Genomic DNA, 25,406 nt, shown 5'->3' with positions numbered 1-25,406 from the left:
GCAGCAAGCGTCGGGCCAGCTTGGATCATAACAAAGACAAATGCTGCATTTGCCCCACGGACACTATACTGTTGGCGATTTTTTTTGTAAATTTAGTTATGGCTCCCCCCGACCCATCTTTTGCATATTTCAGCTTATTTTATGCTATTACTGCTGTATTTGCGATAATGCTCCTTTAAAGGTATGATATGTAGGAACTAGAATTTGTATTTCCTGGAGGAAATACGTGTGAATGCTGAAAGCAGCTGAGCACCATTGCTGAATTAGCAAACGCAATTGACAAATAGTGCAAGTAGTGATCAACATGCAAAGGGAGGAATCGAACTGACAAGCTCATGGTCAATAGACCTTTAGGATCATCAGCCCAGTGATCTAACCACTTGACTACAGTTGCATTCAGAGGCAGGGAAAAGAAACCCCTGTATAACAGGCTCACTGACTTCTGCTTTAAAAAAAAGTGTAGATAGAAAGAGAAAAGGTGGGGGGCATATGCATTATCAAGGTTGCTCATGCATCACATAATATGCAGAGTTTCTCACTGCCATGAATTATAGACTGTGTAATGATAGCTGAATGGTAGAAAGTTTTTTAAATTAATTTTCATAAGTAACAAGCAATCAATGAGTCTCTTAACGAACACCTGTAGCTAATTGAAAGCGGGGGAGGGGAGGTGAATTCTGCCTGTGACATTCATCAGAAGGCAGCGCAGGACAAGAAATGACAAGACACAATGTCTGAATGGAAATCATTGAAGAGCTTTGCTTTGTCTCTGCCACTGCCTTGAAGTTCAAAGTTTCAGTGCATTCCAATCTGAGAGCATCGGTATAAACAAGAAACATGTTAACATAAACCAAGAGAGAAAGACAAAGAGGTAAAGAGACAGATCAGGTGGAAAGTGCATCAACAAGGTTATTGAGGTACAGGAATGGCATGTAACACAAGCAGCTAATTCAGGAATCGAACCCTGGACTACATGATTGGCAACCCAGCAAACTAACCTCTCAACCACAGAGGTAGATAAAACATACTGAATTTTATACCGTGATAAATCAAACACTGTCCGATGCAGCTGTAGTTTAAACAGTTTAAACAAGGAGCAAGTTACCAGAAATCAACAGAGGAAGACTGGGGTAATGATTCACTAACAAAGTTGTTGGGGCGAGATTTGAACCTGCAACCTTCAGGTCATCAGCCTAGTGATCTAACCACTTGACTGTAGTTACATTCAATGAGAGAGAGGTAAAAGAAATCCCTGTAAAAGAGGCTCACTGACTTCTGCTTTAAAAAAAAAGAGGAATAGAGTAGAAATGAGCCACACCAGGTAAGTAGAGGACTTTTTTCTGACATGTGACTAGTTTTTGGTGAATTCAAACAAAGTATAATGCCCATTCCAGTGAATTACTCACCCTATGTTTAATATATGAACCTGTGTATTATTTGAATAGATTAGGTATGTATATTCATGGCACTAGATCCAGTTAAATATAAAACACTATTTTATACAATATAGGGTTCCCTGCTCCATCTCTCCATCAGTTTGGGGGTCCCTTACCTGAAAAACGTTGAAGCCCCCCGACAGAATAAAAACCAAATGATTCACAACATGATTTCACCTTTGAACTGAAATAAAATGATTTGCTCACAGTTCCATGTTTTGTTTTGATTCTGTTTCTCTTAGCATTAAACAGAAAGACCAGAGTTTGTTATTTTAAACATGTCTTTTATTTCAGCTTTAGCATGGTTAAACAGACAGGAATCAGCAAAATAAAGAAAAAACATAAATTTTCACACAAGATAAGTTACCCAACACCAATGTTCAAACACCCAGGTGAAGACTGCAGGTGCACAGAGCGTCCACCGTCACGGTCACTAAGGTCAGTAGGGTGAAAGTCAGACTGCAGCGTCCCTGGAGCAGACGAAGGGATTTTCCGTGTCACAAGTTTCATCACCCCAGAAGTAGTCTGTAGAGAGTTCAACAAATATGTTAACTTCAAAGTCATGAACTGAACATTGAGAAAAACTGCTGTATTGACATCACAAGGTTTTGTATTGTGTATAGTTTAAAAGTTATATCCTTACAATCAACGTTGGTCTCCAGGCAGTTCTCTGAATCACCACCATCACCATTGTCTGGTTCATAGTCATACCACCGTCTGTAGTTGAATGGAGACCCGTCGGTCCACATCCAGGTGCCCTCCTGCAACACAAAGGTAATTTTGTGGTCAGACAGAAACATATATGTAGATGTAACAACACACAAGTGAGGGAATGTATGTTTGGTGTTTGTTGTAACAATGCTTCATGGTAAAGATGTTATACTATCGTTCAGTGTCTCACCTCTATGGCATCGAAGCCACCGATCCAGCTCTCGTAGTCGTAGCCTGCCGATCTGTAAATCATGTTTTTGATGAAGAAGTGTTCATCAAGGTTGTGGATGGACGCCAGATTCCCACCGTTGGCGATGCAGAAAGTCTAATGGAGAAAGAGAGAGATGGAGTTGATGAGCGTTTCTATTCAGCCAGAAGCACAGAGCTGCTGATGTTTCAGCCGGTACCTCTGCTTCCAGCCAGGTCCTGTAGTTCATGTGGAAGATGAAGCAGCGGGAGCCGTACTGAGTCCAGCCTGGAGGACAGCTAGGAGCTGCAAGCCAAAGCCAAAGTTAGAACAGCATATAAAAATATATTAAAACAGATTATGTACAAAGAATATGATATAAATATCTAAAGGCCTAGCTGCTGAAACAAGTCACAATTCAGTGGCTGCAGCCTTCAGAGGACTCGGCCTACGCGTTCTACTGAGGCAACGACTTTGGAGGCTCCAACGACGACGACGGCCGCGTCAACCATTGGTCAATAGGACGGTCTCGCCTTCGGAGCATTTCCTGATTGCTTCTGAACGTAATCAGCATCCTAAGGAGTGGGCTCAAATTAAATTTTCCTTTCTGTACACCTTTAATGCTAAGGATAGCATGCTAACGTAATGAGCAGCTGCTGCTGTCTTCACTCTGATACACTGAGGACACAACCAGGTCTACCAGACTGTAGTTTTATGACATGGGAGTTGTAGTTCTTGGAAAGACATGTTAAAATTGTTTCTCTGGTGTGATTATTGAGGAAGTAGGCAAAATTTTTCAGAATAAAAGCTCTACATCAGTCACTTTGTTCAGTCCTGACTCTGATCAGAGACGAACCGACTCACAGAATAAACAGAGAATAAATGATGGTTTTAAAACAGCACTGACCTCTGACGGCGTCGTCACAGCCCTGTGGACACAGAGCATCAGTCAGTGACATCAACAATACTACAATATCAACACTCATTCTGCCCTCTGTGTGTGTGTGTGTGTGTGTGTGTGTGTGTGTGTGTGTGTGTGTGTGTGTGTGTGTGTGTGTGTGTGTGTGTGTGTGGTTGTACTCACGGACGCTGCAGCCAGCAGGCCAGAGGTCAAACCCAGGAGGAGCAGGAAGTGAGAAGCAGACGCCATCTGAGCAGAAACACAACGTCAGTGACAGTGGATGAAGAAGTGACAGCTGTGAGCAGCACATCTGGAGGAGACAGGTGAGTCTTACCTTGTAGCTCAGGTGATGTCTCTCAGAGAGGAGCAGCTGATGACTGAACAGGTGGAAACACTGCTTATATAGTCTGTGAGCGCTGAGGAATGTGAGACATGTGACTCCACCTGTAATCAGTCTAATAATGTAATGATGTTTGATTACTGTCTGTAATTATAACTGTGTGCCTAATTATGCTTTATGAGCAACCCTCAATGTTAAGCATTAGGGCCACATTGACAAATAAAAATAAAGTCGTAAATTTACGTCTTTATTCTCGTAAAATTACAACTTTATTCTCGTAATGTTATGACATTTTTCTTGAAGGAAATGTATGACTTTATTCTCGTAAATTTACGACTTTATTCTCGTAATGTTATGACTTTATACTCGTAATGTTATGACTTCATACTCGTAATGTTATGACTTCATTCTCGTAGGAAATGTACAACTTTATTCTCGTAAATGTACGACTTTATTCTCGTAAATTTATGACTTTATTCTTGTAATGTTATGACATTTTTCTTGAAGGAAATGTATGACTTTATTCTCGTAAATTTACGACTTTATTCTCGTATTGTTATGACTTTATACTTGTAATGTTATGACTTTTTTCTCGTAGGAAATGTACAACTTTATTCTCGTAAATTTACGACTTTATTCTCATAATGTTATGACTTTATACTCATAATGTTATGACTTTATTCTCGTAGGAAATGTACGACTTTATTCTCGTAAATTTATGACTTTATTCTCGTAAATTTACGACTTTATTCTCGTAATGTTATGACTTTTTTCTTGTCGGAAATGTATGACTTTATTCTCGTAAATTTACGACCTTATTCTCGTAATGTTATAACTTTATACTCGTAATGTTATGACTTTTTTCTCGTAGGAAATGTACGACTTTATTGTCGTAAATTTATGACTTTATTCTCGTAAATTTACGACTTTATTCTCGTAATGTTATGACTTTTTTCTTGTAGGAAATGTATGACTTTATTCTCTTAAATTTACGACTTTATTCTCGTAATGTTATGACTTTATACTCGAAATGTTATGACTTTTTTCCTGTAGGAAATGTACGACTTTATTCTCGTAAATTTACGACTTTATTCTCGTAATGTTATGACTTTATACTCATAATGTTATGACTTTATTCTCGTAGGAAATGTACGACTTTATTCTCGTAAATTTACGACTTTATTCTCGTAATGTTATGACTTTATTCTCGAAGCCTGTGTTTGTTTTTTTCTCAATGTGGCTCAATACTCCATTATAAAAACCAGTCGTCAGTGTGCAGTGACCTTTGACCTTCTTAATATAAAATGTCATCGCTTCATTCATGTGTGTGTGTCCAGGGCAGATAAAACTCATTGCATCCACAGGGTCAGATGTTAAGTAGGCTACCTGAAGGGCTCACACCTCGGGGTCATCTGAACCAGTGGTGCATTTGTGTGCCGTTGGACAAAGAAGTTCTGTAGCTGTTTAATAGAAACATTCCTCAGCTTCAACGTCTCAAACATTTACTATTGATTTCTGTTGTTTTGGTTGATTTTGAATGAGTTTTGTCTGTGAAGCTGTTTGTGTGTGAACGATGGCTCACACTGACCTCACATGTTCCAGATGAACACACGTGTTACCTGGTGTACAGGTGTGTCCTCTTCAGCAGCGTTTGGAGTGAACTGTTGAAATGCCACAAAACAACATGTCTTCATAGCAGAGCAGGGGGGAGGGGTGTGTGTCTGTGTGTGTGAGCAGGGTGGGTGGTGGGGGGTGGGGGGGCAGAGACACCTGTAGAATGAGGACAATTAGAAATAACAACATAATGATGGTATGGAAGTACTCTGTTAATGATAATGACTCGATGTCCTCATCTTAAATCAGCGCTGACAGCCACAGTGATCTGAATTCATCTGAAACATCTCACGTGGAACAAAGAACATACTGTATGTTTAATATATTTAATATATTCAGTATGTGTATTAAAAGTGCAGGTTATGAATTTTAAAAATAAAAATGAAGTATAGGACTTTACGCTGAGAGGGGGGAAATAGTCAACATAGTCTTTCAGCAAGAGTTTTATTATTATTACTGTCAGTCTACATGTTCCTTTGTTTTGCCACAGACTCAATCATCATGTAAAGAGGGAAGAGTGTGCAAATTATCATTTATTGTCTATAAACTGTTTCGACTGTAGCTGTAAGAATCCTAGGTCTGACCAGTTGGGTGGGGGGAATGCTACTAATATTCAATATATTTCATTGTATTGTACCTATAACATGAACAGATAAATCTCTCTCTAAAAAAAAAAAAAAAGTCCAGGTTGCACCAATCCAAAATGATTTGTGAAATAATTACTAAAAACATCCTAAACGATAAGAAAATGATTCTAATTCAAATCATATAAAATATAAAACTGCAGAACAGAGAAAAACGCAATAATCAATTATTTTTGCACAAGTGTGTAAGTAGCTATATGCTCCTGAATTCCGTAGATTTTGTTCTTATCTAAGAACAAATTCTGGATAAGAAAAAATTCATGAATGCCACAATCTTAGTAAAAACTTCATAAGTAGGACTTAGGAACAGATTTGCTCTTAAGGACGGTGGTTTGTGAATGGGGCCCGATGAGGTTTTTGTGCTGTGTAAGTGTTTGCTGGATGAAAGTGTGTGTGATTTACATCAGGACTGGACTGATCTGGTCCAGACCTGCAGTGGAGATGGGCCACAGCAGAACAGATCCAGATGTGACTCAGTTTAACTGTGATCAAGTAAAACAAAAGATGAAATCAGACAGTGAGTAATGATCTGTAAATCCATGGTTTTATTTCCCCATGCAGAGTGATACAGAGTCTGAGCAGCTGAGAGGAGGAACATTTTCTGTATCACCATTTGTGGAGTAAAACTGTGGAATAATATGAGTACTGAACTCAAAAACATTTCAAGTGTAATCATGTTTAAAAAGAGACATAAAGAAATGATTCTCCAGAGGTACATTGAATAATTCACACAAGGTGTTTTCTTGCTTACTATTTGGATTAAAATGTGTAATGTGTAAAATGTTTAATTAGAACATATAGTTAAAATTATAGGGGTAGGATTAGATAAGTTTATACTTCTTCCTACTCCTTTTCGCTCATGTAAACTGCGCTGCTTATGAGATGTTACTTTTTTTGTGTGTACATTTTTGCTGTTCACTTATTTCCTTATTATATTATTATTTTATCTTTTTTTTTCTTCTTTTTTTTACATTGTCGTTTACATGATCGAAATAAAGATATCAATCAATCAATCAATCAATCAATCAATCAATCAATCAATCAATCAATCAATCAATCAATCAATCAATCAATTTACACCAGGTTGTGAGTCTCGGTCAGCCACAGTCATGATCTGATGAGGCAGAGTTGGAATAAACAAACAACCTGAAGGATATAAATAATATTATTCCAAACTCGTGCAGAATAATAATATCTGCACGATTGTGCAATTTCTCTTTTTGTCTACATCCGTGTTAGGTGAAAGAACATGTGATGACAAACTGCAGATAATTTGACATCTACAAACTACAAAAGCACTTTACTTCTAAACAACAGAGGCTGAGTTGTATTATTGGGTTTTCATGAAGGAACTAATTTGCGTGTCCTGCACGATTTAAAAATAACTCCTCTGATCTGGGGCAGGTTCAGGCCGTAGATCAGCGGGTTAATGATCGGGGGGATGATCACAAACTTCAGAGATAAAGCAACAAAGACAAACGGATTCACTTCTTTCTCCTTGAGGCGACTCAGTGAAAGTTCACAGAAAATTGCTATACTAAAGTTCACAAAGGTCACGATGTGAGGCAGGCAGGTCTGTAAGGCCTTTCCTCTGAACTCAGACGAGCTTCTCCTGCAGACGATCAGGATGCGCAGGTAGGTGTACAGCACGAAGAACAGAGGGAGGAAGATGTGCAGTACAGAGAGTACTCGACCCAGGAGAGCGTTTGCACTCGTGTCCACACAGGAGAGTTGAACCACAGGCCAGTTAGAGCAGAAGATCCTGTGCACTGTATTTCCACACAGAGGCAGTCGGATACTGAGGTAGAGAGCTATACCCAATATGAATGGGGGGTAGAGGAGAGCAATGCTCACAAGACCCCACACAATCCTAAAGGACATTTTACTGTGATAGTGTAAAGGCTGGCAAATAGCAACAAATCTGTCGTAGGCCATGACACTGAGGAGAGTTAGTTCATATGTCGCATACGTGTAAATCACAAAGATCTGAATGTAACAGAACGGACGTGAGATCAGGTGAGTGTCAGACAGTGTGTCCATCAGAAACCTGGGGAAGAAGCCGGCTGAGCCGTACAGAGCGTTTACAGACAAACAGCAGATTAACACATACATGGGCTGATGCAGAGACTTCTCCAGACTCACTGTCAGAATAATGACAGTGTTGGCAGAGATTATAGTCACATAGATCAGCAGACTGACACTGAAGAACAGATATCTGAGGGGCCCGTAGTCTGAAAACAGAGTCAGGTTAAAGTAGAGAGGATTCAGGCTGGTGTTGGTCCTCATCTCGACACAAGACACTGAGCTGAAATACAACAAGTCAGTGATGGACAGAGGGAGGTAATTAGATAGACCTCAGAACAGAAAATTGAAATAGAGTGTTGTCTTTAAAATGTCCTCATAATCGACCAAGACTGAAAACACAACAAGTCAGCATGCATGGGATTCACATCAGCCGCACACAATATACAACAATACAACACAATGCTTTGCTATATAAGTTAGAAGAATCATTGAGGAAAGAGTCAGTTCATGTAAAGACGAGCAGCTTCCTCCCCCCTCTGATCTGAACACAAGCAGCTGACACATTTATACTGTTGATCTGCTGCACTGAGAGCAGCCACTGATACAAACAGGCCCAAAGGGATCAAAAGTGTTTTTACCTGGTTGTTTACATGGCAGGTGAGACACACAATGTGTATACACAACACATACTTTTCAGAAGGACTGTGTTTATTTTATTTTATTTTTTCTGTAACACAGTTCATTTAGCAGTTTTAGTCTGAAAAGAGCAATACAGATAAAGTCTGACAGATTGACTGATAAGAGACACACGTCAGTGTAGCTGGTTGTTCTCACATAATTGCAAAATAAATGTCAAATTCATTAAACAGCTTTTGTCAGAGTTCAGTTAATTGGTTAAATTGTTGTGCACATACTGAACATAAAGCAGCTTAATGACAGCTCTCGTGATTCGTGTCAAACACGCAACATCTAACTCAACCTGCACAATTACATAAACCTATCAGCACTTACTGACTGCTTTTTTATTTTACTTTTATTTTTGTTTAACCTTTATTTACCCAGGCAAGCAATTAAGAACAATTTCTTATTTACAAATGCAGCCTGAACCAAAGAGCAAAGGCTCTTTGAAGGGGGGGAGGAGATGCTAAAAATAAAAAACAAGGTTTTATAAAATACACAATAAACAATTAATAAATACAACACAATAAAAGTGAAAACAGTGAAACGTGACAAGTAGGCCTACTCAACAGTGGTGAGTAGTGAAATGAGCACCTGTGGCAAAACAGATGGCAGAGTGGTGAAGAGGGTCCAATTTACTGAGGGTGGAGTGATATGTCATCCTGTAGAGTGTGTCACCATAGTCAAATATGGGCAGGATGGTCATTTTGACAAGTGTGTGTCTGGCTGAATGGGTGAAGGAGGCCTTGTTGCGATATAGGAGACGAGCTTTGACTTTTGACTGCAGGTGCTTGATATGGGTGGTGAAGGAGAGGGACGAGTCCAACCATAGGCCAAGGTATAACAGGTCACAAACTCCAGTTCAGAGCCGTCGGCACAGAGAATTTTAGGGTGCAGTGGTTGAATAATGTTTTTGGTCAAAAATGATACATTTTGTTTTCTTAGTATTGAGGAGAAGATGAAGGCTGTGGAAATACTGCTCAATAGAGGTGAGACTATGGTGTAGTGTGGATGCTGCAGAGTGAAGAAGTGTATGCCTCTTGTCAGGCCATCATTGTAAATAAGAACATGTTCTTAATTGATTTCGCCTGGTTAAATAAAGGTTAAATAAAAAAAATTTTAAAAAAGGAGGGCCCTCTGAGTATAAGATGGTGTCATCGGCATATAGGTGGATCTTGGAGTTGCCGGCATTGTTGGCTACATCATTAATGTAGATAGAGAACAGCGTTGGGCCTAGGATAGAGCCTTGAGGCACCCCTTTAGTGATGGTGAGAGGGTCAGACAGGATGTTTTCGGTCTTAACTTGCTGGACTCGATTGTTTAGGTAGCTGGCGAACCAATTACAGGAGTGTGGTGACAGACCAATGCTAGAGAGTCTCTGTAGGAGGATGGAGTGGATGACAGAATCAAAGGCCTTAGTATGATCGATGAAGGCAGCAACGCAGATCTGCTTAGAGTCCAGGGAAGTGATAATGTCATCCAGGACCTTCAGAGTAGTTGTGGTGCACCCATGGCCCGGCCGGAACCCAGACTGCAGGTCGGACAGGATGTTGTTTGAGGCCATGAAGTGACTGAGCTGTTAGTGAATGCCAAGTATGGTTTTGTAAATGAGCTGAAGCCAATGGTAGAGTCGTCTGGTGTGGAGGGATGTCCAGTCTACTAGGTTGTATAGGTCACAGTGGTGAGTAGTGAAATGAGCACCTGTGGCAAAACGGATGGCAGAGTGGTGAAGAGGGTCCAATTTACTGTGGGTGGAATGAGATGCCATCCTGTAGATGGTGTCGCCTTAGTCAAACATGGGCAGGATGGTCATTTTGACAAGTGTGTGTCTGGCTGAACGGGTGAAGGAGGCCTTGTTGCAATATAGGAAGCTCAGACGAGCTTTGACTTTTTACTGCAGGTGCTTGATATGGGTGGTGAAGGAGAAGGACAAGTCCAACCATAGGCCAAGGTATTTATAACAGGTCACAAACTCCAGTTCAGAGCCGTCAGCACAGAGAATTTTAGGGTGCAGTGGTTGAATCATGTTTCCGGTCAAAATTGATACATTTTGTTTTCTTAGTATTGAGGAGAAGATGAAGCCTGTGGAAATACTGCTCAATAGAGGTGAGACTATGCTGTAGTGCGGATGCTGCAGAGTGAAGAGAAGGGCCCTCTGAGTATAAGATGGTGTCATTGGCATATAGGTGGATCTTGGAGTTGCCGGCATTGTTGGCTACATCATTAATGTAGATATAGAACAGCGTTGGGCCTAGGATAGAGCCTTGAGGCACCCCTTTAGTGACGGTGAGAGGGTCAGACAGGATGTTTTCGGTCTTCACGTGCTGGACTCGATTGTTTAGGTAGCTGGCGAACCAATTACAGGAGTGTGGTGACAGACCAATGCTAGAGTATGTATGATCGATGAAGACAGCCACGCAGATCTGCTTAGAGTCCAGGGAAGTGATAATGTCATCCAGGACCTTCAGAGTAGTTGTGGTGCACCCATGGCCCAGCCGGAACCCAGACTGCAGGTCGGACAGGATGTTGTTTTGAGGCCATGAAGTGACTGAGCTGTCTGTAAACCAATTTCTCTAAGACCTTGGCCAAAATTGGTTCACAAACAGCTTTCGCTCCACACTATGTGGATGAAGTTGTCAGGTCTATCAACCGCTCAGGTGTGGATCCAAAAGCGCAACTTGACTCTGTCAGTTCTACAAGGATGATGACTTTATTAAACACACAATAAATCCACAGGAATATAAGAAAGGCAGCCTGATCTCAGAGGGCTAGGCTTAATCAAGGTAAAAAAAAATAGAAACAGAATCAAGAAAAACAGTAAGGCAAAACTGGAAATCAGGCTGGAACACTAGCAACAAGGGCGTTGGATGAACTGGCACAGGGTCAAGGTAGGACGCAGACTAAACACACACAGCAGGCGGGGATATTGAGGCCGAGGTATAACACATCAGGATGGGCAAACAATCACAAAGGCGAAAAACCCAAGGGGAGAAAGTGGATCTGAAACAAGCAGAAGAATGCTTGGATATCTGCTAGTATACTGCAGATCTGGGTTCAGGTAAAGCCACAGTGTGGAGATCCCCACCTCTTTGAACTAACCAGAACTGTTTCTAACTGTAACTACTTCAAGTCATCAGTTGATTGATTGGTTGATTTTATTTGACACTTTGTTATAAAACATGATACATTTCTGCACCATAGTTAAAACAGAAGGTTGGGATAACACAATAAAGCCACAGGGTTTATTTCCTTTGTGGTCCCTAGATACAACATCATGAGTCCTGAAAATCACAGTAGTCCAAGAAAAGTAAATTCATACAGTAAATGCACTATGATTGGTGTCTGAGCCATTTTTTCAGTTCCTTTTTTTTTTTTTTTTTTTTTACCTTTCTGTACTGCTAAAAGACTTAGGAGTTCTGGGTAAGCGATTCCACAAGATGGTTCCAACATACACAAAAGATTCTTTACCCACATTACCCAAAACTCTTGGGGGCACAAAGTCTGTCGAACTGCCCCTAGTAGAGTACATATGGACCTCAGTAACCCGATTAAAATAATTAATAAATTAGTTGGGAACATATTCAAGAACGATCCTGTGGACGTTACACAGCTGTAACTACAGTACACTGCAAAAACTCAAAATCTTACCAAGAATATTGGTCTTATTTCTAGTCAAAACAAATCTCATTCTACTTAAAATAAGACTCATCACATACAAAGTAGCTTGTTTTTAGACACTTTTTACTTCTTTCAAGGATTTTACTTGAAATATAGAAAAATCTGATAGTGAAATCAAGTTTTTTGTGCTTGTAATAAGAAAGAAAAACTTGCTCCACTGTCAGATTCTACTTATTTCAAGTGAAAATCTGCTTGAAATAAATGTCTAAAAACAAGCTGCTTTTAATGTGACGAGCACAAAAAACTGCTTTCACTGGCAGATTTTTCTTCTTATTTCAAGTGAAAATTAGTTTGAAACAAGTGAAAATTATCGAAAAACAAGTTAATTTTTAGGTGTTGAGTCTCATTTAAAGTGGAAAGAGATTAGTTTTGACTAGAAATGAGACATTTTGACAAGAAATAAGACAAATATTCTTGGAAAGATTTTGAGTTTTTGCAGTGACACTCGATCTTGTACTTTTAACCATCCAATCCTATCAAAATGGATCTAGGTGGGTTCTCGTGGGGAGATTCAAGATGATTTTTATTGCCTTGTTTTGTGAAGTTTGAAGTCTATGTTTTAGTTTCATTGTAAGGCCATGAGCCACAGGAATAATCAAAATATGGCTGGATTAAGGCACCTACCAATGAGTTACAACTATCACATCCCGTTTGTACCTACTGGGAGGCAGAGATCTGAATTAACAGTGTGACACCTGTACTCCAGTTCACTGTATGGTGAAAAGTTCAACTGTTTTATTTACCCGAAAACACTGAAAGTCTACAAGCAAAACTGACATATCAGTCCTGGTGGTCCACTATCCCAACACTCCCCACCAGCTGCAATGAATAATGACAGTTTTAAGGGTGTGTACTCCATAAGTACTTTACCTGTGAATAATTGAAGCTTAGCTACTATCTGTGTATATTGAGTTTTCTTGCAGGAATCTTGAAAAATCTAAAAAGAACCCCTTTGATCTGGGGCAGATTCAGGCCATAAACCAGAGGGTTATTGATCGGGGGGATGATCAGAAACTCCAGAGAAAAAACAACAATAACAAATGGATTCACTTCCCCAGGCTCTAAACGACTCAGGGAAAGTTCACAGAAGACAGAAAAAGAAAAGGTGACAAATGTCACGATGTGAGGCAGGCAGGTCTGTAAGGCCTTTCCTCTGAACTTAGACGAGCTCCTCCTGCAGACGATCAGGATGCGCAGGTAGGTGTACAGGATGAAGAACAGAGGGAGGAAGATGGTGGTTACAGTCAGTATACGACCCACTGTGGCATTTAGAGTTGTGTCCACACAGGAGAGCCGAACCACGGGCCAGTTAGAGCACAAAATCCTGTGTAGTTTGTAACCACACAGAGGCAGGATGACAGTGAGGTACACAACAACACCGCATACAAATGCAGGGTAGAGCACAGCAAAAATCACAAGAAGTACCAATGTCCTACAAGTCATTTTTCTGTGATAGTGTAAAGGCTGGCAAATAGCAACAAGTCTGTCATAGGCCATGATGCCGAGAATCGTCAGCTCGTTTGATGCATAAGTGTAAATCACATAGATCTGAATGTAACAGAACGGACGTGAGATCAGGTGAGTGTCAGACAGTGTGTCCATCAGAAACCTGGGGAAGAAGCCGGCTGAGCCGTATAGAGCGTTTACAGACAAACAGCAGATTAATACATACATGGGCTGATGCAGAGACTTCTCCAGACTCACTGTTAGAATAATGACAGTGTTGGCAGAGATTATAGTCACATAGATCAGCAGACTGACACTGAAGAACAGATATCTGAGGGGCCCGTAGTCTGAAAACAGAGTCAGGTTGAAGTAGAGAGGATTCAGGCTGGTGTTGGTCCTCATGTCGACACAAGACACTGAGCTGTCAGTGAACAGCAAATTGAAATACAGTGTTATCTTTAAATTGTATTTTTTCAACTCATAATTGACGAAGACTGAAAACACAACAAGTATGCATGGAATTCACATCAGCTGCACATAATATACAACAATACAACACAATGTTTTATGAGTTAGTAAGTTAAAAAATCATTGAGGAAAGAGTCAGTTCATGTAAAGTGAGCTGAGACGAGCAGCATCCTACCCCCTCTGATCTGAACACAAGCAGCTGGCACATTTATACTGTTGATCTGATGCACTGAGAGCAGCCACTGATACAAACAGGCCCAAAGGGATCAAAAGTGCTTTTATCCCATTTGTTTATGCGGCAGATGAAACAACTGGATGAAGGCCACAACATATAGATTTAAAGGGACAACAAGGAGTTTGTATTTGGTTATAAAAAAGTCTCCACTTGTTAATGGGTCAATTTTCGATAAATATATCGTTTTGTCTTTATCGTTATTTTGTTATCATTATTTAGGCAAGGCAAGGCAATTTTATTTGTATAGCCCGTTTTTTACAAACAGTTTGTCTTAAAGGGCTTTACATGGCATCGTAACAACATCCTCTGTCCTTAGACCCTCACATCGACTGAGGAAAAACTCCATAGAAAACCCTTTTAACAGGGAAAAATCGGAGAAACCTCAGGGTTAGCAACATGCTCATGCATGTGCATATGCGTTGTCCAGTTAAATCAAATTCCAATCGCATTATCTGGGTGTCTTAATCGGAGTTGGAGAACTCCGAACAGAGGAGCACAGAGACAGGGCAGGAGGGTGCAGCCCCATTCCGTAGGCAGGGCAGGACCAGGAGGGAGGTGGACCGCTGACTGCAGTCCCAGGGAAGAGGTGGGTTGTGCTGGCAGATGGACTCTGGTGACAGGAGCTGGGCTGACAACCGGCTGGACAGTGGCGACCGGTGTTGAGCAAACCTCTGGGTGGACGCTCGAGACAGGAGCCTGAGAGGCCTCCAGCTGGAAACTGGAAACAGGGGTTGAGCACTCTAACAGCTTGACACAGGAAACAGGAGCAGGACGGGCCTCCTGCTGGACACTGGAAACAGGAGCAGGACGGGCCTCCTGCTGGACACAGGAAACAGGAGCAGGACGTGCCTCCTGCTGGACACTGGAAACAGGAGCAGGACGGGCCTCCTGCTGGACACAGGAAACAGGAGCAGGACGGGCCTCCTGCTGGACACTGGAAACAGGAGCAGGACGGGCCTCCTGCTGGACACAGGAAACAGGAGCAGGACGTGCCTCCTGCTGGACACTGGAAACAGGAGCAGGACGGGCCTCCTGCTGGACACAGGAAACAGGAGCAGGACGGGCCTCCTGCTGGACACTGGAAACAGGAGCAGGACGGGCCTCCTGCTGGACACTGGACACAGGAAACAGGAGCAGGATGGGCCTCCTGCTGGACACTGGACACAGGAAACAGGAGCAGGATGGGCCTCCTGCTGGACACTGGACACAGGAGCAGGACGGGCCTCCTGCTGGACACTGGAAACAGGAGCAGGACGGGCCTCCTGCTGGACACTGGACACAGGAAACAGGAGCAGGACGGGTCTCCTGCTGGACACAGGAAACAGGAGCAGGACGGGCCTCCTGCTGGACACTGGAAACAGGAGCAGGATGGGCCTCCTGCTGGACACTGGAAACCCCTCGCCTGGAGGCTGGGAACCTGGGACTGCTCGTCACGAGGTTGGAGACAAGAGACCACGAGCTCTGGCACACCAGAGCTGTGGGGTGCTGAGGATTGGCATCCTCGCCACCTATGTCTCCTCCTCGGTGCCCTGACCTCCACTGCTGAACTGAGTGCTGCATCGCATGATGCAGGAGCAGGGGTGACGCCAGCTGAGAACCCCGACGCCGGAAGAGGAGTGGCGTCTGCCGGGACCCCCGACGCCGGAAGAGGAGTGGCGTCTGCCGGGAATCCTGACACCGGAAGAGGAGTGGCGTCTGCCGGGAACCCCGACGCCGGAAGAGGAGTGGAATCTGCCGGGACCCCCGACGCCGGAAGAGGAGTGGCATCTGCCAGGACCCCCGGCGCCAGAAGAGGAGTTGCGTCAACCAGGACCACCAACGCTGGAACTGGAGAGGCATCCGAGGGTGGCTGCATCAGAAGCCAGGAAGCTGAGCAGCTGAGAGGCCGAGGCCGGGGCCGGGGAGCTGGCCAGCAGGGGCTTCAGGGACTGGGCTGATGACTTCCGCACAGCAGGTAGGGGACATGGAGGGTACGACACAGCCAGAGAAGGGACTAGAGGCAGCTGCAGCTCAGCTGGGGCAGGCGGTGGTTGCAGCAGAGCAGGGACAGGAGATGACGGCACTTTGAAAAGTGGTGGGGACAATGACCTTATGCACCCCAACCCCCCGCCCACCTCCCCACACTGCCACACTTGACAACGACTCCCAGACCGTCCCTCGGCTACCATTCTCAAATAAAAGCTGAGTCTCAGACTCTGGTCTCCTTTAGTGGACCGGGTCTGGCTGCAAGTTGGAGCAAATAAAAGCCGGTCTCATAAGAAGCCGGGTCTAGTATCTATTTTCTACAAGTTCTTGTGAATGTAAAATCCAGTCATAGCCAATGATCGCCAGAACTGTTTCTAAGCTCTGAACAGTGTTGAAGCCTGGACCCTGGAGCCGATGCGGTCGGAATCACAAGCATTAAGGGGCTGTGTCCACCAGACACGTTTTTAGCGCTCTGGGCGTCTACTTTCCATTCAAACCCTATTGAGTTCGGCGCTCACATCGCTCAGCGCCCTCGGCGGAAAAACGCCCTCGGCGCTTGCTTCTTTTTGTCGCGGCGCTCAGAGCGCTTCGAGTTGAAATCTGTTCAACTTTTAGAACAGCGCCGCGCTCGTCAATGTCACTTTCCCCCGCACTGACCAATCAGAATCTAGAAGGGGCGGAACACACGTTACCACAGCAACACAACCGGAGACGTGGCTCGGTTTATATCATGACCCACACTTGTATTGAAGGTAGGCCGACCTCAGGGTCCATGTCAAAAGCTGCCGCTAATGCTATTGTGTATTTCTGACACTCGTTGTAGTGTTTACATTAAACAAGGCAGGAACACGGAAGTGTCAGAGGACTTGTTTTGTAACCTAGCAACAGCGGCATTCTGACAAGGGAGAGAGAGAGCGCTAAGCGCTGGGAAAGCAGCGCTGTCAGCGCTAAAAACGCATCTGGTGGACACGGCCCCTAATTCTTTATTAATTCTCTGTTGGACCGCAGCAAAAAAAAATAAAAAATAGAAGCCTGTAGTTGTATTCATAGAGACGTGACAGGTAGCCAGCTGTGGTCACTCAATTGTTAGACTACACTACAGTAGGTTATTTCAATTTGCGCATCTGTGTTTTTTCCTTTTTATTTTTTTATGAGAAACAACGGGTGCGCACCAGATGGTTGACCTGCAAAAACTGAAACGAGACGGTTAAAGAGAGGAAAACACAGAATATATACAATAGGCTATATGTCAAGAGACGTTGTCCCATCGTCCCGACATGAGCGAGGGAGGATCTGATGGTGGCTCAGGTTTAGTGATGAGGAAACTGTCACTGTCAGCTGCACATCTGTCAGCAGCTGCTCCAAACAGACATGTCACAAACTTTAATTTGAAGGGACAGATTAGATATTGATTTTGATAACAGTGACTTTGTTGCATCCAAACAATAAGTATATATCTGTCGGCTGCTGTCTTAACCGGTACAATTTGATTGATTGTTCAGCCCTACCCCAGGAAGACCCGAGGGATTTTATATCCCTCCTAGCCTCCTAGGAGCTGGAAAGCGTTGCCAGGGAGAGGGATGTCTGAAACTTTCTGTTTAACCATAGCTGCCACCACGATCCAAATAAGCAGAAGGATGCTTGGATATCGGCCAGTATGCTGCAGATCTGGGTTCAGGTAAAGCCACAGTGTGGAGATCCCCACTTTGAGCTAACCAGAACTGTTTCTAACTGTAACTACTACACATCATCAGTTATAACTACCACACCCCCTGTCTGTACCCACTGGGAGGCAGAGATCTGAATTAACAGTGCAACAGCTGTGCTCCATTTCACTGCATGGTGAAAGGTTTAACTGTTTTATTTATCTGAAAACACTCTCTGAAGGTCAACAAGAAAAACTGATGTATCAGTCCTGGTGGTCTACCAACCCAACGCACTCCCATGACCACACCAACTGCAATGAATAATGAATAACATCACCTTAAACTGGCATTAAGAACACAAACATTAACTCTCACATTAGTCTGTGCCGACATCTTCAGTCTGCAACCATGGAGGTGGTTTTACCCATGTGGGTTTGTTAACAGGAAACAGAAGAGACAGATACAGAGGAACACACACTTTTACTGGATGGAAGGTCTCAGTCAGTCACACACATTTCATGAGGCAGTAGAGGTGGAATGAACTTTGACAATCTGAATAATATTATGAATGAATGTAATATGTGTTTTAAGGGTGTGTACTCCATAACTACTTTACCTGTGAATAATTAAAGTTTAGCTACTGTATATTGAGTTTTCTTGCAGGAACCTTGAAAAATCTAAAAAGTACCCCTCTGATCTTGGGCAGATTCAGGCCATAAACCAGAGGGTTATTGATCGGGGGGATGATCAGAAACTCCAGAGAAAAAACAACAATGACAAATGGATTCACTTCCCCAGGCTCTAAACGACTCAGGGAAAGTTCACAGAAGACAGAGAAAGAAAAGGTGACAAATGTCACGATGTGAGGCAGGCAGGTCTGTAAGGCCTTTCCTCTGAACTCAGATGAGCTTCTCCTGCAGACGATCAGGATGCGCAGGTAGGTGTACAGGACGAAGAACAGAGGGAGGAAGATGGTGGTTACAGCCAGTATACGACCCACTATGGAATTTAGAGTTGTGTCCACACAGGAGAGCCGAACCACAGACCAGTTAGAGCACAAAATTCTGTGTAGTTTATTATCACACAGAGGCAGGAGGACACTGAGGTACACAACAACACCGCATACAAATGCAGGGTAGAGCACAGCAAAGATAACAAGAAGTATCAACGTCCTACATGTCATTTTTCTGTGATAGTGTAAAGGCTGGCAAATAGCAACAAGTCTGTCATAGGCCATGATGCCGAGAATCGTCAGCTCTTTTGATGCATAAGTGTAAATCACATAGATCTGAATGAAACAGAATGGACGTGAGATCAGGTGAGTGTCAGACAGTGTGTCCATCAGAAACCTGGGGAAGAAGCCTGCTGAGCCGTACAGAGCGTTTACAGACAAACAGCAGATTAATACATACATGGGCTGATGCAGAGACTTCTCCAGAGTCACTGTCAGAATAATGACAGTGTTGGTAGAGATTATAGTCACATAGATCAGCAGACCGACACTGAAGAACAGATATCTGAGGGGCCCGTAATCTGAAAACAGAGTCAGGTTAAAGTAGAGAGGATTCAGGCTGGTGTTGGTCCTCATGTCGACACAAGTCACTGAGCTGAAACACAACAAGTCAGTGATGGACGGAGGGAGGTGAGAAGACAGACCTCAGAACAGAAAATTGAAATAAAACTTTTCTTCAAAATGTTCTTTTTCAACACATAATTGATCAAGACTGAAAACACAAGTCAGCATGCATGGAATTCACATCAGCTGCACACAATATACAACAATACAACACAATGTTTTGCTGGATAAGTTAGACAATCATTTAGGAAAATGTCAGTTCATGTAAGCTGAGACGAGCAGCATCCTACCCCGTCTGATCTGAACAAAAGCAGCTGACACATTTATACTGTTGATCTGCAGCACTGAGAGCAATCACTGATACAAACAGGCCCAAAGGGGTGAAGTGCTTTTACCTGGTTGTTTACGTGACAGATGCGACGATGGAATGAGGGGCACAACACATTGATTTCATAATATTAATTGAGTGAACTTACAGTACTTGGTACCAGAGCACCTGAGGCCTAAGGTCAATGATCAACTTCATGGTTGTGTCATCAGACCTGCAGCCGCATGTTCTAGCCACTAAGGTCAAGAGAGGGGCAGAGTTGACAGCTGAGGCCTCAGGGTTGTTGGTGCCTGTTGTGGTGCTGGTGAACACCCGTGGTGAAGGAAAGCATCAAGTTGAAGAGGGAGGCCTTTAGTGTGGTTGATCCAGAGGTCTCCAGAGGCATCTGATGGCTACCAAGTGGCCAGGAGGGCCACAGCAGTTGCAGAAGTGCAAACTTGGGTGTAGGAGTTTAGAAAGGCCATGGAGGAGGATTTTCAGTCGGCCTCAGGGAAATTCTAGAAAACCATTTGCCAACTCTGGAAATGGAAGCAGGGTTTGTCCAAGGCTGTGTTCAGTTGGGAGAGAGAACTGCTGGCCCAGACTGGGGATTTCATTGGGGAGTGGAAGGAATACTTTGAGGATCTCCTGAACCTATAACTGACACATCCTGTGTGGAGGATGCCGTCTTAAGGGTCAGGGGAATCTTCACCCATAACCCTGGCAGAGATCGCTGAGGTGGTTAAGAAACTCTTCGGTGGTTAAGAAACTCTTCAGTGGCGAGGTGCCAGGTAGATGAGATTCGCCGTGAGATGCTGAAGGCTCTGGACATTGTGGGGTTGTCTTGGATGATATGCCTCTTCACTGTCACATGGGCAGTGCCTGTGGATTAGCAGACCAGGGTGGTGGTTCCCATCTTTAAGAAAGAGGCATTAGAGGGTGTGCTCCAACTATCAGGGATCACACTGCTCAGCCTCACAGGGAAAGTTTGCACCACGTAAATGGTAAATGGACTTGCACTCATATAGCGCTTTTCTAGTCTCTCGGACCACTCAAAGCGCTTTACACTGTAGGTCACATTCACCCTTTCACACAAACATTCATACAGCGCTAAACACAGCACAGGAAACTAACCATTCACACACATTCATACACCTGATGCACACATCGGGGGGCAAGTGTGGGTTCAGTGTCTTGCCCAAGTACACTTTGACATGTTGACTGGAGGAGAATCAAACCTCCAACCTTCCGGTTAGGGAACGACCCGCTCTACCCCCTGAGCCACAGCGGCCAGGGTGCTGGAAATGAGGCTGGGACCAATAGTCAAATCTCAGGTTCAGGAGGAACAATGCAGATTCCATCCTTGGTGTGGAACAGTGGTCTAGGTCTTTACCCTTGCAGGACAGAGTGCTGAAGGGAGCATGGCAGTTTGACCAGCTGGTCTTCATGTGTATTTTAGACTTGGAGAAGGCTTACAACCATGTCCCCCTAGGGACTCTGTGAGGAGTACTGCAGGAGAATGTGGTAACGGTCAGGATGGAGCAGGAGATCAACAGACAAATCGGGATGGTGTCAGCAGTAGTGCAGACCTTGTACCGGTCTTTTGTGGTGATGAAGTTGAGCCGTAGGGTGAAGCACACAATTTACTGGTCAATTTTCATTCCAACTCTCACCTATGCTCATGAGTCGTGGGACTGAAAGAATGAGATTGTGGTTAGAAGCAATGGGTTTCCTCTGCAGGGCGGCTGGGTTCAGCCTTAGAGATAGGATGAGGAGCAAAGACATCCGAAGGGAGCACGGAGTAGAGCCACTGTTCCTTCACATTGTAAAGAGTCATTTGAGGTAGTTCAGGCATCTATTAAGGATGCCTCCTGGGCAGCTCCCTTTGGAGGTTTTCCAGGAATGTCCAACAATGAGGGTACACCAGGGCAGACCTGAGGGATTATACACTACCTATAAAAAGTATTCATGCATTCATGCATTTCCGGTGGAATTGTACTTTTCCATTTCCATGGTTTTCAGTCGTTGTCATAGTTGCGGTAAACGCATGGATATATTAACGCTGGCTTTTAACACGGATGTAAATTTGTGTGATATCCATTGTTAAAAGTTGGTGTGATGATCCATGCGTTTTACAGATTTTCCTTGAAAAAAAAAATCCATGCATTTACCGCGACTACCAAAACCATGGAAACGTGAAGATAAAATTCCACCGGATTACGTTTTTGACGTTCGGAAAAAGGTGGATTGACAAAAACACTTCCTCCAAAGACTCTTTAATGTCAATGTGAAACTGGATTTTTCATGTCATGTCAATTAATTAAAACTATATAATGTTGAAGCTATGGTCTACGATCTGATGATGGGGCGGTCTACTGTGATGGTCAGAAAGTAACATTTTTATCTCATCAGACTGAAGAACCTTCTTCCAATTGACCTTGGAGTGAAGCCTTGGAGGGTGAATACTTGTTATACTTCTCCCAGGCTAGAACTTTCTGTTTAACCAGCTGCCACCACAACCCAAATAAGCAGAAGGATGTTTGGTTATCGGCTAATATACTGCAGATCTGGGTTCCAGTAAAGGCACAGTGTGGAGATCCCGACTTCTTTGAGCTAACCAGAACTTTTCTAACTGTAACTACTACACGGCATCAGTTATAACTATCTAATATATAAAAAACTAATTAACAGTGTAACACCTGTACTCCATTCCACTGAATGGTGAAAGGTTTAACTGTTTTATTTATGCGTGTACACTGAAGGTCAACAAGAAAAAGTGACATATCAGTCCTAGTGGTCCACCAACCCAACACTCCCATGACCACACCAACTGCAATGAATAATATAATGAATACCCTTTATAATGAATAACATCACCTTAAACTGGTATTAAGAACACAAACATTAACTCTCACATTAGTCTGTGCCGACATCTTCAGTCTGCAACCATGGAGGTGGTTTTACCCATGTGTGTTTGTTAACAGGAAACAGAAGAGACAGATACAGAGGAACACACACTTTTACTGGATGGTCAGTCTCAGACAGTCACACACATTTCATGAGGCAGTAGAGGTGGAATGAACTTTTACAATCTGAATAATATTATGTATGAATGAATGTAATGTGTGTTTATAAGGGAATATGATGGTGAAATTATTCTATTTACTGACCGTTTTAAGGGTGTGTACTCCGTAACTACTTCATCTGTGAATAATTGAGGATTAGCTACTATCTGTGTATATTGTGTTTTCTTGCAGGAACCTTGAAAAATCTAAAAAGTACCCCTCTGATCTGGGGCAGATTCAGGCCATAAACCAGAGGGTTATTGATCGGGGGGATGATCAGAAACTCCAGAGATAAAACAGCAAAGACAAATGGATTCACTTCCCCAGGCTCTAAACGACTCAGGGAAAGTTCACAGAAGAGAGAGAAAGAAAAGGTGACAAATGTCACGATGTGAGGCAGGCAGGTCTGTAAGGCCTTTCCTCTGAACTCAGACGAGCTTCTCCTGCAAACGATCAGGATGCGCAGGTAGGTGTACAGGACGAAGAACAGAGGGAGGAAGATGGTAGTTACAGTGACTATACGACCCACTACGGCATTTAGAGTTGTGTCCACACAGGAGAGCCGAACCACAGACCAGTTAGAGCACAAAATCCTGTGTATTATATTACCACACAAAGGCAGGAGGATGTTGAGGTAGAGAACAGCACCACATGAAAATGCAGGGTAGAGCACAGCAAAGATAACAAGAAGTATCAACGTCCTACAGGTCATTTTTCTGTGATAGTGTAAAGGCTGGCAAATAGCAACAAGTCTGTCATAGGCCATGATGCCGAGAATCGTCAGCTCGTTTGATGCATAAGTGTAAATCACATAGATCTGAATGAAACAGAACGGACGTGAGATCAGGTGAGTGTCAGACAGTGTGTCCATCAGAAACCTGGGGAAGAAGCCGGCTGAGCCGTACAGAGCGTTTACAGATAAACAGCAGATTAATACATACATGGGCTGATGCAGAGACTTCTCCAGAGTCACTGTCAGAATAATGACAGTGTTGGCAGAGATTATAGTCACATAGATCAGCAGACTGACACTGAAGAACAGATATCTGAGGGGCCCGTAGTCTGAAAACAGAGTCAGGTTAAAGTAGAGAGGATTCAGACTGGTGTTGGTCCTCATGTCGACAACAGAGGTTGACTGAATGAACACACGTCACAGCAGTGGAGGGTGAAAAAGGAAAGTTAATGACCAAGTCCAATTTGACCAAGTCCAATTTGACAAAACTTGTCCCAAACCATATACAAGATAATCACATTTTACATAAGTCAACCTACACTTCCATAACAGTGTGCATACATACATCCAACCAATGTTAAATATCCCACATGCAGACCCAGAGAATGTACAGGATGAATTAGTTATGAATCAGAAGTCGTTAAAGTTAATGACAGATTATAACAGATCAGAGTCAGAGGTAAAATGTTCTCTCAACAACAGAGGACCTTGGTGATGTCATAGTGAAATGTTTCAGAATTACAGTCCAGAGATATTTACTTTCCAGATTAGTGGTATTACTGCAATACACTCATAGTGCTGCTGTATTGATTGTCCTCTGTGTTACCAGTACAGAGGAAGTCTACATAATAGGTTTCCACTGACAAAAACCTTGAATGAAGCCTTCACCTCACTTCACAACTGACTATCTGACTGACTATTCAATGAAGACTTCACAGCTGAAGTCTCCACGCTGCACTGATCCAAACTGAAGCAGCGGTGGGAAATTTATCTTCTGTTGCTGCTGCCTGGATAGATGGAAGCAGTGATGAGTCTAGCCAGAGTCCAGAGGGAGGTAAAGCCATACACCTGACCTCAAACACCACACTAACACAGGGTGGAGTCGCCTTTGGTCTCCAACAACTACAGCTCTTTGTTGCATGATGGAAACTTTTGTAATATTCTGTTCTACCACATCCCAACGATGTTCTACTGGATTCAGATCTGCAGTCATGAAAGGTCACTGAAGGTGACCTGGAGCCTTAAGGCCCCCACATACTCGGGCGTTCTAGACTCCAAGCATACTTGAGGCGGACTTAGTGCGGACCCAAAGCGGACGTCTGCTGGACCCCCCCACCCCCCAACTATCCAAGATCCTCAACTTCCACACTCCAGGGTTTTCCATGGAGTTTTTCCTCAGTTGATGTGAGGGTCTAAGGGCAGAGGATGTTGTTATGATGCCATGTAAAGCCCTTTGAGACTTACTGTTTGTAAAAACGGGCTACACGAATAAAATTGCCTTGCCTTGCCTTGCCACTCTCCCACACCTTGCCACTCTCCCACACCATAGCCCTGAGGCCTGTACTGCGAAGGAGGCTCAACATACCTAGGCTTTGTGCTCAAGATGCAGCTCAACAAACCCTCAAGTCCGCAATCAGAGCTAAACGGTACTGTGACGGTGGTTATCAACTTAATTAGTCAAGTCCGGTTCTCAGCTTTGTGCTCTGCGCGCGTTCACATAAAAGGGGGCGTTTGACGTCATATTATTCTAC

General features: G+C 43.4%; 4 protein-coding genes across 4 annotated transcripts; all 4 read right to left on the bottom strand.

Moving 5' to 3' along the window:
* Nucleotides 1–1,890: 1,890 nt before the first annotated feature.
* LOC311004157 (olfactory receptor 4B13-like) lies at nucleotides 1,891–8,119 on the bottom strand (the record flags this gene model as incomplete). Its single annotated transcript, XM_083996103.1, has 7 exons — nucleotides 1,891–1,961; nucleotides 2,080–2,197; nucleotides 2,338–2,472; nucleotides 2,555–2,640; nucleotides 3,242–3,263; nucleotides 3,419–3,484; nucleotides 7,220–8,119. 7 exons carry the CDS (start codon nucleotides 8,117–8,119, stop codon nucleotides 1,891–1,893), a joined length of 1,398 nt encoding a protein of 465 aa, XP_083852229.1.
* Nucleotides 8,120–13,108: 4,989 nt separating this feature from the next.
* On the bottom strand, nucleotides 13,109–14,062 carry LOC311004155 (olfactory receptor 10A3-like; the record flags this gene model as incomplete). The annotated part of the gene is made up of 1 exon (XM_083996101.1): nucleotides 13,109–14,062. One exon carries the CDS (start codon nucleotides 14,060–14,062, stop codon nucleotides 13,109–13,111), a length of 954 nt encoding a protein of 317 aa, XP_083852227.1.
* Nucleotides 14,063–18,611: 4,549 nt separating this feature from the next.
* Nucleotides 18,612–19,562, bottom strand: LOC311004154 (olfactory receptor 56A4-like; the record flags this gene model as incomplete). The annotated part of the gene is made up of 1 exon (XM_083996100.1): nucleotides 18,612–19,562. One exon carries the CDS (start codon nucleotides 19,560–19,562, stop codon nucleotides 18,612–18,614), a length of 951 nt encoding a protein of 316 aa, XP_083852226.1.
* Nucleotides 19,563–23,085: 3,523 nt separating this feature from the next.
* Nucleotides 23,086–24,039, bottom strand: LOC311004153 (olfactory receptor 10A6-like; the record flags this gene model as incomplete). Its single annotated transcript, XM_083996099.1, has 1 exon — nucleotides 23,086–24,039. One exon carries the CDS (start codon nucleotides 24,037–24,039, stop codon nucleotides 23,086–23,088), a length of 954 nt encoding a protein of 317 aa, XP_083852225.1.
* Nucleotides 24,040–25,406: the final 1,367 nt, after the last annotated feature.

The sequence above is a fragment of the Trachurus trachurus genome, assembly GCF_905171665.1.
Source record: "Trachurus trachurus genome assembly, chromosome: 21".
Taxonomy (NCBI): Eukaryota; Metazoa; Chordata; class Actinopteri; order Carangiformes; family Carangidae; genus Trachurus; species Trachurus trachurus.
The sequence above is the reverse complement of the archived record's forward strand: the minus strand, read 5'-3'. Positions and strand labels throughout refer to the sequence as shown.